Raw genomic sequence first — 20,705 nt, 5'->3', positions numbered from 1 at the left:
AGCCATTTACACTGACTCCAATTATGCCTTTCTGGTGCTACATGCACATGCGACTATTTGGAAAGAAAGGGGCCACTTGACCACGCTAAGGGTCCCCAATCAAATATGGTGATCAGATTCTTCAACTCTTGAAGGCAGTCCATCTGCCCACTGAGGTTTCAGTCTCCCACTGTAAGGACACCAAAAGGGAACACAGAAGTGGCACGAGGGAACCAAGCAGCTGATCAGGCAGCTAAGAGAGCAGCATTACAGAACCATGACCTAATAGAGATTGCCACCTTAGTTCCACAGACTAATTTGCCAGAAACTCCTTCATATACTGAAGGTGAGACTCTTAAAGCTAAGAGCGAGGGCTTTCAAGAAGATCATATGGGATGGTTCCAAAAGGAGGGACTCCTTTTTCTGCCTGGAAACCTCCAATGGAAGTTGGTTAACTCCTTACATGCCACTACTCATTTAGGAGAAAAGGCCCTCCAAAGATTACTAGAAAGGTCCTTCAGAGGAACAGGCCTCCAAACAACTATAAGACAGGTGGTCTCCTCTTGTCCCACTTGCCAATTAAACAACCCCAATGAGCTCGAAGACCCCAGCTGGCCCAGACCATCCAAATGACGTGGGGCCTACCAGGAGAGGACTGGCAGATGGACTTCACCCAGATGCCAGTTTCTCAAGGGTATAAATACCTATTAGTTATGAGAGATACATTCACAGGATGGATTGAAGGCTTTCGCACCTGGACCGAGAAGCCTGAGGAGGTGGTAAAAAACTGCTCCATGAAATCATTCCAAGATTTGGTCTGCCCCAGTCATTACAAACTGACAATGGGACATCATTTACTTCTAAGGTCACCCAAGGAGTCTCAAAAGCATTGGGCATTACTTATTATCTCCATTGTGCCTGGAGGCCTCGATCTTCAGGAAAAATAGAAAGAGCCAATCAATTCTTAAAATCAGCGATAAAAAAATAACCCAGGAGACTTCCCAGGGATGGAAGGAGGCTTTACCAATAGCTCTCCTCCATACCCGCATTGCCCCTAAGGAACAGGTTGGTCTTTGTCCTTATGAGATGCTATATGGGAGACCTTTTGTTTATGTCAATGACCTCTTCCTAGATCCAGAGGTTCAGACCCTCCAGTCTTATACCATAGCCACTGGGCAATTCCAACAGGATATACGCTTGTGGGGTATGAACCAGGACCCAAAAGATTCTAAAGAGTCACCACTATATGCTCCAGGAACTCAAGTCCTAATTAAAGTCTGGAAAGATGGGTCCCCAAAGGCTCAAACTCCAGTCCACATGGAAGAGCCCCTACCCTGTAATACTTTCTACCCCCACAGCAGTCCAAGGTACCAGGACATGACTCCTGGATTCACTACTCATGAGTCAAGCCGTGGAATCAAACAGAAGACACTCAATACACCTGTGAGCCCCTGGGAGCTCTCAGATACCTATTCAGGACTACCAATGAGTGTCATTCTAATGAACACCCCCAAAATCTGGTTTCTGGGGATAAGATTTCTCAGGATAACTCTAAGGAGCCAACACAGTTTGACAGAGATTGTACTCCAAGACAGACAGGAGATAAATCTTTTGATCCCTGAACAAGGAGGGACTTGAGCTATCCTGGCGATGTGAATTTAAAATTGACCAATGTCCCTACTAGTCCTTGTTATGTTATATTGATGATGCCTATGATTATTCCATGTACTGTCAATTGTCTAACCTGTTTTGTCTCTGCCCAGGGTCAACCAGCTACAACATGCAGTGCCAGTTCAACAAAGATATAAAACTACAGCTGACCACGGAAAATATCACACACCCTTGGACACCGCTATAAGGACTCTGAGGCTTGAGACTAGCAAGAGGGGGAGGCCCAATGCCCCTCACCGTCCCAGTTCAGCAGGAAGTAGCCAGAAAGACCTCAACGCCCCTATTCCCAAAAAATTGGGCCTCCCATCTCTTGAAGGGGGAATGTTAGGTAGGTAGAATAGGGAAAAGGAGTCCAAAATGGCGGTGACTAAAAGACAAGGTCAAAGGAAGGTCCGAGGACCAGAGTGAAGACTTCAGGCAGAACAAACAGCACTCCTGGCTAAGCCCAATTTGCATAGGGCAGGCCCAGGTAGAGGAAAAAACGTATAAAAGGAGGAGCCAAAATGCTTTCTCACGGACTCTCTCGCGCGCGCGTGCATGCACTCCTCCACTCTCTTCTCTTCGAGTCTTGGATTCTCCTGCTATCTTCTAAATAAAATGGAGCTGTAACACTGATTTGTCTAAGAGCTGTAGCATGGTTTGTCCAAGACCCGAGAGCTGTGACGCGCTGAGGGCTTTAATGTCTGTTGCTCCAAATCTTTGTTGTGACGAGACAAAGAACCGAGGAACATACACTCGCATGACACTTCCATGTCCTTGTTAAACCTTTCTTGCATCTTCTCAATCCTTGTCTCCAGGCTATTTATTTATGATTCCATTTTCTTTTCAAGATTTTGGATCATTTTCTCATCATCATTGGGAATTCTTTACCAGGTAGATTCCCTATCTCTTCCTCTTTTTTGGTTTGATGGACATTCTTTCTCTTTTGGTTTGATGGACATTTATCCTGTTCCTTTACCTGCTTGGTATTCCTCTGTCTTTTCATCTTGTTTATATTGCAGTATTTGGGGTGGCCTTTCTGTATTCTGGCAGTTTGTGGAGTTCTCTTTATTGTGGAGTTTCCTTACTGTGGGTGGGGTTCTATGGGTGGCTTGTCAAGGTTTCCTTGTTTGGGAAGCTTGTGTCGGTGTTCTGGTGGGTGGAGCTGGATTTCTTCTCTCTGGAGTGCAATGAAGTGTCCAGTAATAAGTTATGAGATGTCGATGGGTTTGGAATGACTTTGGGGAGCCTGTATATTGATGCTCAGGGCTGTGTTCCTGTGCTGCTGGAGAATTTGCATGGTATGTCTTGCTCTGGAACTTGTTGGCCTTTGGGTGGTGCTTGGTTTCAGTGTAGGTATGGAGGCATTTGATGAGCTCCTGTCAATTAATGCTCCCTGGAGTCAGGAGTTCTCTAGTGTTCTCAGGATTTGGACTTAAGCCTCCTGTTTCTGGTTTTCAGTCTTATTTTTACAGTAGCCTCAAGATTTCTCCATCTATACAGCACTATTGATAAAACATCTAGGTTAAAGATGAAAAAGTTTCTCCATAGTGAGGGACACCCAGAGAGGCTCACAGAGTTATATGGAGAAGAGAATAGGGAGGAGGGAGATAGAGGTGACCTGAATGAGATGCAGTGGAATCAAAAGAGGAGAGAGCAAGCTAGCCAGTAATCACTTCCTTATGTGCGGTCCACAGTCTGGACTGCTCAGAGATGTTCACGGAGTTATACAGAGAAGAGAAGAGGGAGGAAGGAGACAGAGGTGGCGAGGAGGATAAAGGGGGGAATCCAAAGGAGAGAGACAGATCCAGCCAGTAATCAGTTCCCTAAGTATTCTCCACCATCTGGAACACACAAAGAGATTCACAGAGTTGGGTAGAGAAGAGAAGGGGGAGGAAGGAGATAGAGGCGACCTGGTGGAGAAAAAGAGTCTAAAGGGGGAGAGAGCAGTCAAACCAGTAATCTTGCTCCCAAGTAAAAATGGGTACTGAAGATTAGGTTCTTAAAGGTACAAAATTGATAACAAACACCAAAAAGCACAGATTAAAAATCTAGAGTTTGGATTTTCAAAAATACAATATTAAAGGGAAAAAAGTCACACAAATTATAAAATATAAATATATATGAAGTTTGTTTTAAAAAATAAGGTGTCTTTTTTTTGCAAAGTAATAGTAGGTTATAAAAATGAAAATTAAAGGAGTAATAGAGGACTTAAATTTTTTTAAATTAATAAAAAATAAAGAATGATAGTAAAAATAGTAAAAATATATCTAAGACTTTCTCTGCTGTTGTTGTGGGCAGTGTGGGATCAGTTCATCTTCGGATAGTTCCTTGATCTGGCTTATATTTCTCAAGATCTATAGGCCCCTTCCTATGTAGTTGGTGTTAACTACAGGGTTTTAATCTATTGCTCCTGTCACTTCCAAGGAGGTTCCCTCTGGTTTAGCTTCTTCTGTTTGCTGGTCTCTTCAGTGGCTAATTTGCCCCCTGACACAAGGGGAGGTGGTGGACACTATTTTAGGCTCACTTGTTCAGTCGTGCTGTGGGGAGGGAGGGACGCTGCAAACAAATAACACTGGTGTGTGCTCGCAGTGTCTCAGCCACACTGGGTTTGCCCCCGCTCACGGAGTCTGTGCTTTCCCTGTCAACACTGCTTAGGCTCTAAGTTGCTTGCCAGGAACTGTCTGAGGCCAGCAGTGGGTTGTTTGCACTTCCCAGGTCTAAGCCGCTCAGGTTCAGGTACTCAGGTAGTCCTCAGAAGCGCAGAGTCAGTTGGGCCTGTGTTTTGTGCCCTTCCCAGGTCCGAGCAGCTCAGGTGACCAGGTGTTTGCCGAGCACGGTCGCTGCGACTTATCGCCTCCCCCGTTCCTGCTGCTTGGTTTTCAGGGTGTACAACTGGTGCACCTTCTCAGGCGGATGTTGATCGTCCAGAATCCCAAGATGTCTTAATTAGCAATGAAGCCTGCTTGCAGTTTGGTAGATAATGCCTCTCTGGGGCCGCGATTGCCCCCTTCTGGCTCTGGCTCCCGGTCACCAGAGGGGGATGGTCTACAGCCTGTTAGCTCCGCTCAGTCCTTTGTTCTGTGAGCAGGCCTGGCAGTGTCTTAGGTTAGGGCTTTTCACGTGGTGGCTATCCTGCAGTCTGGTTTGCTAGCCCAAGTTAGTTCCCTCAGATTGCCCTCGGGGTATTCAGGCCCGGTCCTTACTCTAAGCAATGCAGCCCACGCCTCCCTGCCCAGCCCCTCCTTGCTAGTGGCAAATGCAGGCGTCTGTACTGCTTCTTTGCTGGGGGAGTTACTGTTGGGCACATAATCTGTGGGTTTTAATTATTTATTTATTTTTCCTCCCAGTTATGTTGCCCTCTGTGGTTCCAAGGCTCACCACAGACTCGGCAGTGAGAGTGTTTCCTGGTGTTTGGAACTTCTCTTTTTTAAGACTCCCTTCCCAGGATGGAGCTCTGTCCCTACCTCTTTTGTCTCACTTTTTTTCTTTTATATATTTTCCTACCTCCTTTGGAAGAAAATGGTCTGCATTTCTGGGTGCCTGATGTTCTCTGCCGGCATTCAGAAGTTGTTTTGTGGAATTTACTCAGTGTTCAAATGTTCTTCTGATGAATTTGTGGGGGAGAAAGTGGCCTCCCCATCCTATTCCTCCGCCATCCTAGAACTGCCCCCTGGAGAAGACTCTTGAGAGTCCCTTGGACTGCTAGGAGATCCAACCAGTCCATCCTAAAGGAGATCAGTCCTGGGTGTTCATTGGAAGGGCTGATGTTGAAGCTGAAACTCCAATACTTTGGCCACCTGGTGTGAAAAGGCCCTGATGCTGGGAAAGATTGAGGGCAGGAAGAGAAGGGGATGACAGAGGATGAGATGGTTGGATGGCATCACCGACTCAATGGACGTGGGTTTGGGTGGACTCCAAGAGTTGGTGATGGATAGGGAGGCCTGGTGCACTGCGGTTCATGGGGTCTCAAAGAGATGGACACTGAGTGACTGAACTGAACTGAACTGATCATAGATTTAAGTTTCTTTATCTCTTAAATGATCTGTTCTGAAATCCCTTATTGTTACTTTGGCTAAGTTTTCGCTAAGTATTGTTTCACACTGACCTATAATCCCATCTGACTAAGTGTTCTAAAACTTTTTGATATTTATTCACAAAACTTCCTAAATCATTCTAATGAAGAAGATTTCTAGCTAACTTTGGGATGCTTCAGAGGGCCCCTGAAACATCCCAAAGAGAGATATTACACTAATAGGTTCATTTTGTATATAGAATTACATGGAAGGTATTCTCAAGTTAGCAATAAGTCTCAGGTTATATTGTATGGTAAATGTTATTAATATAGATACACTAGAAACTGTACAAAGTTCCTAAAATTCTGATATGTTTGGGTAAAATGTTACCAGGCATAATTCTAGTTACTATCTCAAAATATTGTCATAGCACTAACCAAGTTTTGCCTCTTCAAGAAGATTTATAAAAAGGACTTTTGGATAAATACCAGTTTCTGAACTGTGTAAAAATTCTAATAGAAAACTGATGACTTCACAAAGTTTAACAAAAGGACTGAATGAACTGGTGAATATGCTTATAAGTTTTATGGTTTCTCTCTGAAAAAATTACTGATTTGAATCTGTGTTTTCCAGGTGTAAAGAAACCTTCCCCTCGAATTATGACAGTAATTTGGTAAAATTATATTTTATAAACAAATTGAAACATTTAATATTTTCTCTCTATCTGAACCCTCCAGAGCTTGGAAACCTTTAGTTTCCAGTAAATTTATCAGATAAGTTAGGAAAATTATCTCAATAACAGGTACAGAAATCTCAAGGAATTTTGGAGACCTTGAGAAGGGAGGAGTTTACTTAGATCTGTTAGGCAAAATCTGTGATAAGCCTTTGGCATGACTTTCCTAGCCCTGAAAGCTCTTATTTTAAAAGTTAAGTCTGAGACGCTATAACAGTCTCAGCAAAGCAAAAAAGTCTATGACCAATTATGGTTATATAAGTCATCAGGCCAAGTTTATTGAGAGCAAACCCATATTACAAACAGGTCTCAATTGGGTTATATTTGGTAAAAATGACGGTGATTTCAGGTAGAAAGAGATGTTTCAATGAATGTTGAATCCCAGTTTGTTAATGGAGGTCTGTATCTACTAAGACTCATTTCCTTGGTGGTTCTTTGCTGTTAGGGTATATTAACATAAAATTGAATTATTAAAGGACACTCTAGGGTTGTTTCTGAAGCTAGTCTCAGTAATCTGTCTTTAAATGAAGCTCAGGTGCCTCACACATGACCTTCAATCAAGACTGGAAGAAGATATAATTTAAAGAACTGTCTCCAGCCTGGATGGAAGGACCTTTCCATCAGGAACTCTTAACTAGCTCATGCCCAGTGACATTGAAGGGAAATTGACTCTTGGGTTAACTCCCACCTCCAAAAGGCCCCTAAGCTGGACTGGTCTATAGAGAGGCCTGCTGACCTCAAAATCACCTTAAAACAGTGCTCAAATAGAGGAAACTATACTACACGAGGGAGAAGGCAATGGCAACCCACTCCAGTACTCTTGCCTGGAAAATCCCATGGATGGAGGAGCCTGGTAGGCTGTAGTCCATGGGGTTGCTAAGAGTCGGACACGACTGAGCGACTTCACTTTCACTTTTCACTTTCATGGATTGGAGAAGGAAATGGCAACCCACTCCAGTGTTCTTGCCTGGAGAATCCCAGGGACGGGGGAGCCTTGTGGGCTGCCATCTCTGGGGTCGCACAGAGTCGGACACGACTGAAGTGACTCAGCAGTAGCACACTACACTAGGATGAGAAGAAGATGACATCAGAAGCAGACAGCTTGCCCAAGATGCTGATCTGACTTTTATGATCATTTATAATGTTTTCTTGATTCCTTGGACCTATGCCTATTAATCAAATTTTTCTATCATGGACATGATTCTATGCTAGTTTAAAACGCAATCCAATTGTTCGGTTGTGCCCAGTTACCTGTGTCTAGTACTTCTGGATTACCTTGGTGGATTTCTGTTCTCTAGGGATACTCACAAGGAAATTTAGATGAGTGTTCAGTCCTGTTCTATCTTCATGATATTACTAGATGGGATTCTCTCAGCTGGCCAGTTAATAGTACCTGTTGTGATCCTGGCCATAGATTTAAGATTTCTCTTAGGGTGATTTAAACTCAAAGGGAGTGACAAGCTAAGTCTCCATTAAAAAATTAACCTCTCATTTATGAAAAGTAAAAATCCCGCAATTATGGGGTAGATCTACATGGTTAACAGCAGACTATGGTCATTTAAGTTTAAAAGCTCCTCTACGTTGGGAAGGGTTAAATCATATTAAAAATGATCAACCCGGTTATTATGAAACAAGGCTGGGTGCTTTATGAACTGTGTCTATTATTACCCTTAGAGAGTGTGATTGGTATGGAACTCAGTGGATTTGTGGCACTAGTTCATGGCCTTCACATCTACAAGGATGGATACGAAGGTGTAGCCTGGGATTCCCAGGAATTTAAGGTCATACATGTTAACAAGTTAGAGGTAACCCTAACCAATCTAGCACTGGTATGATGTCAATGGGTCAAAGATCTGTATTCTACTGGTATGACCATTTAGCAGCTTGTGTGTGTGTGTGCCTTCAGTGGGGTTGGAGGATTTAATTGACCATATCTAAGCCTTAACACACAGGCACATAGCGCAGCTAAGAGGAGCTACCCCACTTCCGAGGTCAGGGGAAGAAGCCAGGAGGACCCCATGTACGAGGGGCGGCAGCCAAGAGGAGTTACCACATGTCCAAGGTCAGCGCAGTGGCAGAGAGTGCCAGGCTGTGACGGCACAGGAATGGCTGAGAGGAGCTACCCCACGTCCAAGGTCAGGGGCAGCGGCCGGGAGGAGCAACTCCACGTCCAAGGAGCGGTGGCTGTGCAGGCGCAGGAGGGCCTAGAGGAGCTATTCCATGTTCAAGGTCAGGAGCGGCGGCAGGGAGGAGATAACCCTTTTCCGAGGTAAGAGAAACCCAAGTAAGATGGTAGGTGTTGCAAGAGGGCATCAAAGGGCAGACACACTGAAACCCATAATCACAGAAAACTAGCCAATCTAATCACACTAGGACCACAGCCTTGTCTAACTCAATGAAACTAAGTGATGCCTGTGGGGCCACCCAAGATGGGAAGGTCATGGTGGAGAGGTCTGACAGAAAGTGGTCCACTGGAGAAGGGAATGGCAAAGCACTTAGTATTCTTGCTTTGAGAACCCCATGAACAGTATGAAAAAGCAAAATGATAGTATACTGAAAGAGGAACTCCCTGGGTCAGTAGGTGCCCAATATGCGCCTGGAGATCAGTGGAAAAATAACTCCAGAAAGAATGAGGGGATGGAGCCAAAGCAAAAGCAATACCCAGTTGTGGATATGACTGGTGATAGAAGCAAGGTCCGATGCTGTAAAGAGCAATATTGCATAGGAACCTGGAATGTCAGGTCCATGAATCAAGGCAAATTGGAAGTGGTCAAACAAGAGATGGCAAGAGTGAATGTCGACATTCTAGGAATCAGCGAACTGAAATGGACTGGGATGCGTGAATTGAACTCAGATGACCATTATATCTACTACTGTGGGCAGGAATCCCTCAGAAGAAATGGAGTAGCCATCATGGTCAACAAAAGAGTCTGAAATGCAGTAATTTTGAAATCTCAAAAACGACAGAATGATCTCTCTTCGTTTCCAAGGCAAACCACTCAATATCACAGTAATCCAAGGCTATGCCCCAACCAGTAATGCTGAAGAAGCTGAAGTTGAATGGTTCTATGAAGACCTACAACACCTTTTAGAACTAACACCCAAAAAAGATGTCTTTTTCATTATAGGGGACTGGAATGCAAAAGTAGGAAGTCAAGAAACACCTGGAGTAATAGGCAACTTTGGCTTTGGAATATGCAATGAGGCAGGGCAAAGACTAATAGAGTTTTACCAAGAAAATGCACTGGTCATAGCAAACACCCTCTTCCAACAACACAAGAGAAGACTCTACACATGGACATCATGAGATGGTTAACACCGAAATCAAATTGATTATATTCTTTGCAGCCAAAGATGGAAAAGCTCTATACAGTCAACAAAAACAAGACTGGGAGCTGACTGTGGCTCAGATCATGAACACTTTATTGCCAAATTCAGACTTAAATTGAAGAAAGTAGGGAAAACCACTAGACCATTGAGGTCAGGTATGACCTAAATCAAATACCTTATGATTATACAGTGGAAGTGAAAAATAGGTTTAAGGGCCTAGATCTGATAGTTAGAGTGCCTGATGAAATATGGACGGAGGTTCATGACATTGTACAGGAGACAGGGATCAAGACCATCCCCATGGAACAGTAATGCAAAAAACCAAAATGACTGTATGGGGAGGCCTTACAAATAGCTGTGAAAAGAAGAGAAGTGAAAAGCAAAGGAGAAAAGGAAAGATATAGGCATCAGAATGCAGAGTTCCAAAGAATAGCAAGGAGAGATAAGAAAGCCTTCCTCAGTGATCAATGCAAAGAAATAGAGGAAAACATCAGAATGGGAAAGACTAGAGATCTCTTCAAGAAAATTCGAGATACCAAGGGAACATTTCATGCAAGGATGGGCTCGATAAAGCACAGAAATGGAATGGACCTAACAGAAGCAGAAGACATTAAGAAGAGGTGGCAAGAATACACAGAAGAACTGTACAAAAAAGATGTTCAAGACTAAGATAATCACGATGGTGTGATTACTCACCTAGAGCCAGACATCCTAGAATGTGAAGTCAAGCGGGCCTTAGAAAGCATCACTACGAACAAAGCTAGTGGAGGTGATGGAATTCCAGTTGAGCTATTCCAAATCCTGAAAGATGATGCTGTGAAAGTGCTGCACTCAATATGCCAGCAAATTTGGAAAACTCAGCAGTGCCCACATGACTGGAAAAGGTCAGTTTTCATTCCAATCCCAAAGAAAGGCAATGCCAAAGAATGCTCAAACTACCACACAGTTGCACTCATCTCACACGCTGGTAAAGTAATGCTCAAAATTCTCGAAGCCAGGCTTCAGCAATATGTGAACCGTGAACTTCCAGATGTTCAAGCTGGTTTTAAAAAAGGCAGAGGAACATGAGATCAAATTGTCAACATCCGCTGGATCATCGAAAAAGCAAGAGAGTTCCAGAAAAAGCATCTATTTCTGCTTTATTGACTATGCCAAAGCCTTTGACTGTGTGGATCACAATAAACTGTGGAAAATTCTGAAAGAGATGGGAATACCAGAACACCTGACCTACCTCTTGAGAAACCTATATGCAGGTCAGGAAGCAACAGTAGAACTGGACATGGAGCAACAGGCTGGTTCCGAATAGAAAAAGGAGTACGTCAGGGCTGTATATTGTCACCCTGCTTATTTCACTTATATGCAGAGTACATCAAGAGAAATTGTGGGCTGGAAGAAGCACAAGCTAGAACAAGATGGCTGGGAGAAATATCAATAACCTCAGATATGCAGATGACACCACCCTTATGGCAGAAAGTGAAGAGGAACTAAACCCTCTTGATGAAAGTGAAAGTGGAGAGTGAAAAAGTGGGCTTAAAGCTCAACATTCAGAAAACGAAGATCATGGCATCTGTCCCATCACTTCATGGGAAATAGATGAAGAAACAGTGGAAACAGTGTCAGACTTTATTTTTGGGGGCTCCAAAATCACTGTACATGGTGACTACAGCCATGAAATTAAAAGACGCTTACTCCTTGGAAGCAAAGTTATGACCAACATAGATAACACATTGAAAAGTAGAGACATTACTTTGCCAACAAAGGTCCGTCTAGTCAAGGCTATGGTTTTTCCATTGGTCATGTATGGATGTGAGAGTTGGACTGTGAAGAAAGCTGAGCACCGAAGAATTGATGGTTTTGAACTGTAGTGTTGGCTAAGACTCTTGAGAGTCCCTTGGACTGCAAGGAGATCCAACCAGTCCACTCTGAAGGCGATCAGCCCTGGGATTTCTTTGGAAGAAATGATGCTAAAGCTGAAACTCCAGTACTTTGGCCACCTCATGCGAAGAGTTGACTCATTGGAAAAGACTCTGATGCTGGGAGGGACTGGGGGCAGGGGGAGAAGGGGACGACAGAGGATGAGATGGGTGGATGGCATCACTGTCTCGATGGACGTGAGTCTGAGTGAACTCCGGGAGTTGGTGATGGACAAGGAGGCCTGGCGTGCTGCGATTCATGAGGTTGCAAAGAGTCAGACATGACTGCCCGACTGAACTGAACTGAACTGAACTGATATAGGTTGCCCTTAAGGAGATATTTGACTGAAGCTCTCAGAAAACTTTCTTCCTACTTCTAGTTCCCTTCCTTTGTTGCTTCTAATTCTTAGGAATTTCACAATGTGGCAGGGACTGGAGGATTTTGAGAGTTGATAAAACTGGAGACTTTTAAATATCCCTCATCTGGTGTAGCACTTCTCTGTTGCCACTTAAAGATCTGCCGACCAGGCACATGCCACAGCGAGCTAGCATCCTCAACCCTGTTAGCCTGGTAAAACATGGTCTTCTAGCGGAGTGAGCATTCCTTCAGCTCTTCATAGCCCCTCTCCCCACAGGAGATAGAAGAGAGGATTTCTAAGCATCCTTTCAGCTACATGTTTCTATAATTTCTTTTTAAAAAATTTATGCCTTCATTTTAATTGGAGAATAATTATTTTACAGTATTGTGATGGTTTTTGTCATATAGCAACATGAATTGGCCATAGGTATACTTGTGTCCCTTCCCTCCTGAATCCCCCTCCCAACTCCCACCCCACTCCATCCCTCCAGGTTGTCACAGAGCACCTGCTTTAGGTGCCCTGGCCCTGCCTCATACCTCAAACTCACACTGGCTATCTATTTTACATATGGTAATGTATATGTTTCAATACTGTTCTCTCAAATTATCCCACCCTCTCTTTCTCCCACTGAGTCCAAAAGTCTGTCCTTTACATCTGTGTCTCCTTTGCTGCCCTGCATGTAGGATCATCAGTACCATCTTTCTAGGTTCCACATGTATGTGTTACTATACAGTATTTGTCTTTCTATTTTTGACTTACTTCACTCTGTATAATAAACTCAAGTTTCATCCACCTCATTAGAACTAACTCAAATACATTCCTTTTATAGCTGAGTGATATTCCATTGTATATATAATTTCTTAATTTTTTTTAATTTTAAAAGTTTAATTTTTAAAAATTTTATTGAAGTAAAGTTGATTTACAATGTTGTGTACTTCCATGCTTATAGAATTTCATGTAGAAATACATGTTGGAAGTGTTTGAAATCTGCATTTTTGCACTTTTTTTAAGGGATAGGTTTTTAGAAAGCACTTTATTGAATAAAGTGAGATTCAACCAGTCAAGGAGATCTAATCAGTCAATCCTAAAGGAAATCAGTCCTGAATATTCCTTGGAAGGATTGATACTGAAGCTGAAGCTCCAATACGTTGGCCACCTGATGCAAAGAACTGACTCATGAAAAGACTCTGATGCTAGGAAAGATTGAAGGCGGGAGGAGAAGGGGACGACAGAGAATGAGATGGTGGGGTGGAATCACCCATTCGATGGACATGAGTTTGAGTAAGCTCCTGGATTTGGTGGTGGACAGGCAAGCCTGGCGTGCTGCAGTCCAAGGGGTCACAAAAAGTTGGACAGGTCTGAGCGACTGAACTGAAATGAACTTACTGAATAAAAGGAGCAAAATATAAATAATTTCAGTTCCATTGTTATCGTTGTGTTAGTCATTCAGTCGTGTCCGACTCTCTGTGACCCCAGAGCTTCCCTGGTAGCTCAGATGGTAAAGAATCTGCCTGCAGTGCTGGCGACCTGAGTTGGATCCCTGGGTCTGGAAGATCCCCTAGAGAAAGGAAGGACTGCCTACTCCAGGATTCTTGCCTGGAGAATTCCGTCGATAGAGAAGTAAGGTGGGCTATAATCCACGGAGCCAGAAAGAGTTGGACATGGCTGAAGAACTAACGATTTTAGTTCCATAGACAGGAACAAGGTATGAGTTTTGGAGATGAAGGTAAGGAATGTGGATGAAAGGGAAACCCAGCGCTGATGGTCTTAGAGGGAAGGACCACGTTTGAAACTGGCTTCACAGCGACCCCTGGTGGCCGGGAATGTAAGGAAGCCAAGGACTGACTGACATACAGCCCTGACACTTGCTGAACCGGGAAATATAAAATGGGAGCCAGACAGAAGAAAGATATCATGACAGGTAAGATAATGCTACAAGAAGGCTAGCAAATAGAGATTCAGAGTCCTCTTACTTAAACCAGGACATTGCCAAGAAGTGTCAAAAACTATCCTTTGAAGTGAGACGAGTTGTTTTAGGTATTAACTTGTGGAAGCTTTGACTGGTAAAAAAATTATTATTTTTCTTTTTTGCAAAATTTCTTCTCTAACTCAGGGTACATGCTTTTTTATATATTTTATATTGGTTTTATGTGTGAAGCCCCATACTAATGCACCTAGAATTTTTCACGTTGAATGAGCTTCAAATATTCTGTAGACTCCTTCTCTATAATTAAGTGTGGTTTAAAAAGCAACATACATACTCATGCTCATAGCTTGTGTTTAAGATGTCATTATCATTGGTTGTCACTGGCAGTTAGTCCTTTTTATTAGATATTAATATTCCCAGCCTTTAAAGTATTACAAGTCTTTAGCTTAAGAATGATAAAGAGAAGAAAGCTTAGGTCATTTGACTTTGCCTACCAAGACTTCGGTTGAATTTAAGCTGAAAAACTATGCAGTTTTGACATTGGCTATTTTCCAGGCTACTGATAGCCCAGATAAACTCCAAAATCATCTTACAATATGAAGCCAGATTACCCAATGAAATTTTAATTTTTAAAAAATTTAGACTGAGATGCTGTCAAACGCTGGTTAACATCATTTGAACAAAGCAACCACTAAAAAAAATGAGGCAAATGGAGGAAATTTGCATACAGACTGGATAATTTATATTAAGTAATTATTATTAAGTTTCATATGAGATAATAGTATTGTGTTTCAGTTCAGTTAAGTTCAGTCACTCAGTTGTATCTGACTCTTTGTGATCCCATGGAGTATTGTGTTTATGTATTTTTAAAATTTATTATTTTTTTGAGATATAAATGGGAGGGCAATGGATAGTAGTTTAAATGAAACAACATTGGCCATGTAATGATAAGTGTTGAATCTGAGCAATGTTTATATGGGTGTTCATTCATACTCCTACTTTTTTGTTTGAACTGTTTTTCATACTAAACCATAAAAATTTCATCAGAACTTTTGCTTCTATTTGTGAATTTTAAAAAGACCAGGCTATCCCAGAACAATTCTAACCCTTTGCAGTTTATCTTCACAAAAAATGTAATACCAGTAGGAAATCAAGTCTGTAGCTACCACAATGCTTTTCAAATGCATTTTCTACCTCTTAAAACTTTTATATATCATGCCATCTGTGAATTTCATGATGACCTTACAGACCCCACCAGGAGACTACCAGTGGAGGAGGCAGAGGTTATGGGGAAGTCAGATGTGAATGAAGTCAAAACATATTTATATGCTCCTGGTAAGTTAGGAGGATGGTCCAGATTGATTAAAAGTCAAGTAAGGACTTTGCTGATACCAGTGGACTGGGTGATCTGAGAATAAACACATACCCCAGAAACTGGAAGTGAGAAGGCAGTACAGCATAATGAAAATTTGAACTTAAGTCAATCATAGATTCATATCTTGATTCAATCAATTGCTAGATGTGATCTTACTATATGATACAGAGCATCAGTTAACTCATATGGTAGTCCATATAATAGGGGACTGTTGGGGATTAAATAAAATATGTGAATGTGAGGAAAGTGTTAACACAGCAGGTCTGGTTGTTTGGTCCTTGTATGTCAAGGGAACTGGAAATCATGATTTGACTATTGGTCAACCCAGGGGGAATGTTCTAATGTTAATTGGTTGATGATCATGTTTTGTTCACCTGATTGCTTGGCACAAACATCAACATCGATAATGTGCATCTGGTGTCATTGTTGGGATCCTGAGTTTCACTTGCCATGTCTGGTTATGGAGCATGATGTACCTATGGGACCTGTTCTCAATAAAAGCCTCAGATGCTGAGGCTTCCCTGGGCAGAGCCATGTTGCACACATGCCTCTAGTTTGTTGCTAGAGAAGAGAGAATGTCCTAGGTGGCCCCAGAGGGGCAAGTACTCAAAAGCGCATGTCCAAACTCTCTGATTCACCCGAAAAGACGTCTTTTTCCTGTTGCTCTTGATTTGTATATTTTTGCTCTAATAAACCTCAGCCATGACTATAATCTGCTTTTGAGTCTTGTGAGTCCTTTTTCTAAATCAGTAAAATTGAGGGGAGGGTGGCCTTCAGATATCCTGGACATAAAGGGACTTAGTACAATGTCTGGCAAGTAGTACACATCCAATATATGCTAGCTATGGAATTTAACTGACCCTGCTGAATGTGACAGGGGACTGACCTCACTGTACTAGAATATAGGCTGGGACTGCAGGATTTTGTCTGTTTTTCTGAACCATGCTCTTGGAAGTGGGCAGGGATAACCTCTCATCAGTGAGGAAGCTAGAAAATATAACTCCAAGGTTTTCCCCTGGCCTCCCAGCCCTCTGGATTCTAAGTAAGAAGGTACCCTGTGAAGAAAATGGGTATATATCCGACCTCTATCTGGGCCATTCTGAGAATGCACAACAGGGCAAACTCTCTTTATCAATTTGAAGGGTAACCAAAAGAATCAAAAACCTTGAGAGTGGGGGCTGGAGCCTGGACCCTTACTTTGGTAGCAGTCATCAGAGGCAGTGGTATTAGAAATGAGTATTGGGACTTCCCTGGTGGTTCAGTGGCTAAAACTCCACACTCCCAATGCAGGGGGTCTGGGTTCTATCCCTGGTCAGAGAATCACATGCTGCAGCCAAGGGTTTGCATGCCACAACTAAGAACTGGCATGGTCAAATAAATATGTTTTAAAAAAGGAAATAACTATCAGGAATTTCCCCAACGCAGCCAGAATCAAGCACACAGAGCCATTTCTGCCACACACTGGGCACCAGAGAAAGACAGTCTTAGACTGTGAGGACACTCTGTCAAAATTTAAAAGATAGTTGGGTTGAGACTTCAATTGAGGGCTAATCCAAGGGAAAGAGGAGCCCAGGGTACCCATCTTGTAATACCTTTCTATATTTGTGTGTGTGTGTGTGTGTGTGTGTGTGTGTGTGTGTGTGTGTGACTGTGGTTCACATTTAACCCTGCACCTGTGTCCAACTTTTATCGGCCCCATCAACTGTAGCCCTTCAGACTCCTCTGTCCATAGAATTTCCCAGGCAAGACTACTGGAGTGGGTTGCTATTTCCTCCTCCAAAGGATCTTCCCAACCCAGGGATCAAACCCACATCTCTTCCATTGGCAGGTGGATTCTTTACCACTGCACCAGCTGGGAAGCCCATCCAAGTGACCAGATCTACGTTGTTGTTGTTCAGCCATCAAGTCGTGTCCAACTCTGTGTGACCCCATGGACTGCAGCAGGCTGGGTTTCCCTGTCCCTCACCATCTCCAGAATTTGCCCAAGTAGATCTAAGATACCTCCCAAAGAGATTTATACCTCTAAAATACAATAATAATTACAACAAAATCAGTTGTTATGTCACACATTTATTTACTATTTTTCAAGTAAATTGCCTCGAGATGGATATAAGTCTAATCTCAATAGTGATACCAAGTGGAGTTTTCCTCTACCAGGTTCTTAAATATGGTGAGCATATAATAATTCATAGAAGCTTGCTTCTGCATGGGTGGTCTTTCTTTTGATCCCTTAATTATTTTGGGAGTTTTTAAACATGTCTTCCTTGCATTTTATATTGCACATTATAATCACCTCCCTGTCACTCTCACCATCACTGTTGTATGTTGTGATATCACTGTCACTCATGTTGCCATACAGTGTGTTGTATATGGGTTGTTTCTTTTTATACGACTTGTAAAAGTGCTTCAATTCGCGTGAAAACAGTGTAACTGGAACATGCTTTTTATTGGCGTCTGAAACATGAGTGATGAACGGCTCAGAAACAGCTCTGCAAACAAGGCACTTTTCCTTGTAGCATCGACAAAACTTCACTGGATGAGGCCTAGATAATATTTCTGCCCTACCTGCACTAGCTGGGCATTTTAGTTTAAGATATCTCTGGCGTTTGGTCAGTTTATCTACACTTGATTGCTCAGGGAAGCTTTGATTCTTTGGATAGGGTAGAGGAGTTTTGGTTGGCTTGACCCGACACTGTAGACTTGGTGGCCAAGTTGACTTGATGGCCTTCTCTGGATAGGATGGACTGACCTGACTGACTAGCTTATGGGCATGAGCCTGCCTGTGTGCCTTTTTTGGACTGCGTGTTCTATGCAACTTTTCCTGGGGGGGTGATCCTAACACTTTTTTGGGAGCTGATGGCTTGGATGGTTTTTTTTGACTCGAGGGCCTGACTAACTTTTCTGCACTTGAAGGAACTTTTCGTGGACTTGAGGGCCCAGATGACTTATCTATTCTGGATACCACGGATTGTCTTTCTGGATCTCCCAGACCAGCAGTCGGTGACTTGGAGTCAGTAAATGATATTTTAGATGACCTGGATGCCTTGATGGTGATATCTTCTTTCTTGTCCCTGAAAATACAGAGGATTTGGAATATGACAATTTAAATCAGAGGAGTAAGATTGCTGTTACCAGAAAATATGGGCTATTGTGTCAATTTAGACTTGTGGTCTTTTTGTGGCTCTAGCAGGAAAATTGAACACAGTAAGAATCGGAGTGTGGTGAAAACTATGACTCAGGTTACAGATTTGAACTCGTGTTGAATGCTTTTCTTTTTCTTTTTCTTAATTTTGCTGTGTCAACCACAATGTATAACCATATAGTCTATATATGCAATGACACAAACTTGTTTCAAATCTACTGTTGAGAGGGAGAGAGAGAATTTATCTAATCCAGAAATTATAGTTTTCACAAAAAAGCCACAACTTGATATGCAACTGAGGCACAAATGTCACAACCTGTCACATAAAAAAGTCTTAGACCAAATTCATTGTTTTCCTATCATATTTACACCATCAAGGTTTGTAACCATACATATTAATCCTCACATGCTAACTCTAAAACTGAAGGAATAGAACAGTGGTATATTTCAGTCACCAGTCCTTGGATTGGGAAATTTTTAGAGACCCAGTATACCAAGTGCCAGCCTAATCCTCCTATATTAAAGCCAGGGACTAGAATCACTGAACACAGTTGAAAATTTTTCATGTTATTACATCTCAAAACGATAGATTATCCAAAATGTGTTACTATCTTTGGAATGCAGAGACCCAACTCCTCCCCTGAGAAGATTTTGATTCTGTCTTATTTAGATAGTCATTCCCTCTTTTCATAGACTCAACTTACAATGAAATTAGCAGCCTGGGGCTCAAGTGAACCCTGAATAGGAGATAGTTTTGGCTAAAGTTGATAATGTACTTGAGATAATTTAAGAGCTTCATTTAAGTGAACATATCCAGCCCACAAGATGTTGGTAGCTCTTCTGAAGTCTAAAGTTAATGGTAAGTAACAAAACAACAGTGAACCCGCTTACGTGTGAGTGCGCATGCGTGTGCAGGTACAGTTCTTCATGCGCGTGCACACCCACCTCCTCACCTCACCCCTACACCCCGCCACTTTGTATTTTTAGTTCAAAGGTGTAAGACTTAATGTGGCTGCTTTGGGGACTTCCCCGCTCTCACAGTTATAGAGTATAGTGAAGAACACGTGCCTCCCCCAACCTTGTACTTTTATTCAAAGGTGTAAGACTTACTTGGCTGCTTTATGGGCTTCCTCGCTATCACAGCTATAGTGAAGCAAGCAGGTACACGTGACCATATAGCCAGTGATAAGGGTACCAATTACAATAATGAGTAGACGTCGCCATAATTCCTGCAGTTTGGTCTGCTTGAATTCAGCACGTGTAGTTACTATGAAAGAACATGTATCATCAGAACATGTGCTTGGGAACCAAGTTTGCTTCCATTTTGATGGGGGTTTGTTACTGTAGATCCAAGTCAAATCTCATCATCAATTATTTCTTTAAGCATGATAACCACTGTCATTTTCCTCCCTCTATCACCTCCCCAGCCAGTCACAGTCTACAAGCCAAATCTGGGAGCTGTCTTTGGCTAATCAGTATAATTACCTAGGTTACCCCACATCGTGGCTTGTTCAACCCATTACCTAGGTATTTGAATGTGTGAATGCACTGGAGTGTTGATGTTTGTGTGAACGTGTATGGTGGGAAAAGGGATGGGACAAGAAAACACAGTTCTTGAAACCTACTATGTGTTAGGTACCATGCTAGACTCATTCACATAGAATTTTCTGATGTGGCTGGTGGGGGAGGTGCAGGGGTTGGTGGATTGGGTGGGGAAGGGGAATGAAAGGGGACAGTAAGGCTGTACTCTTCATGTTTCTATGTTTGGAATGTTTACACAGAAGTAAAACTTTCAGGTGTTGTCCTAGAAATTCTCGAAGACCTTCTCATAGTAAAGTAGAATAAACAGCAGATTTCTTACACACAGCTAGCTTGTCTAATTAAGTACTGGAATACATTTAACATAATAGATCATAATTTCTAGGTTTTAAGGTTAGGGACATACCTGCAGTAGCAGATCCATTGCTTTCATTTCTATCTAAACAACTACTTGTCCAAATTGATAAAAGGAGGACATAAATGAAGAGATTCATGTCCAGGACCTTGTTGTCCTGTTTCCTCTCCCAAGGAAACTGCTGAATTTAACATGACTCAGCTTGTTTTAGGGGCCTATGACTTCATAATCATTCTATGTCATATCCTGACAGCATAATCTCACCATGGTGACACATGAGCTCCTGGCTACAAATACTATGAAAAGACTTTTAATCCTTTATTTCTCCATGACATCAAATATTCTATCAGATTTGAACCAAAAAGTTTGAGGCATTATTAAGCACAG

General features: G+C 42.4%; 1 protein-coding gene across 1 annotated transcript; it reads right to left on the bottom strand.

The window, feature by feature from the left end:
- Window positions 1-17,332: 17,332 nt before the first annotated feature.
- On the bottom strand, window positions 17,333-20,497 carry LOC112441459 (uncharacterized protein CXorf66 homolog). The gene is made up of 3 exons (XM_024989346.2): window positions 20,370-20,497; window positions 19,535-19,691; window positions 17,333-18,353 (listed from the first exon to the last, which is right to left on the bottom strand). Exons 1-3 carry the CDS (start codon window positions 20,455-20,457, stop codon window positions 17,513-17,515), a joined length of 1,086 nt encoding a protein of 361 aa, XP_024845114.1. The 5' UTR covers window positions 20,458-20,497; the 3' UTR covers window positions 17,333-17,512.
- Window positions 20,498-20,705: the final 208 nt, after the last annotated feature.

The sequence above is a fragment of the Bos taurus genome, unplaced genomic scaffold (assembly GCF_002263795.3).
Source record: "Bos taurus isolate L1 Dominette 01449 registration number 42190680 breed Hereford unplaced genomic scaffold, ARS-UCD2.0 Super-Scaffold_1723_ScbfJmS_2085, whole genome shotgun sequence".
In the NCBI taxonomy this organism is placed as follows: Eukaryota; Metazoa; Chordata; class Mammalia; order Artiodactyla; family Bovidae; genus Bos; species Bos taurus.
The sequence above is the reverse complement of the archived record's forward strand: the minus strand, read 5'-3'. Positions and strand labels throughout refer to the sequence as shown.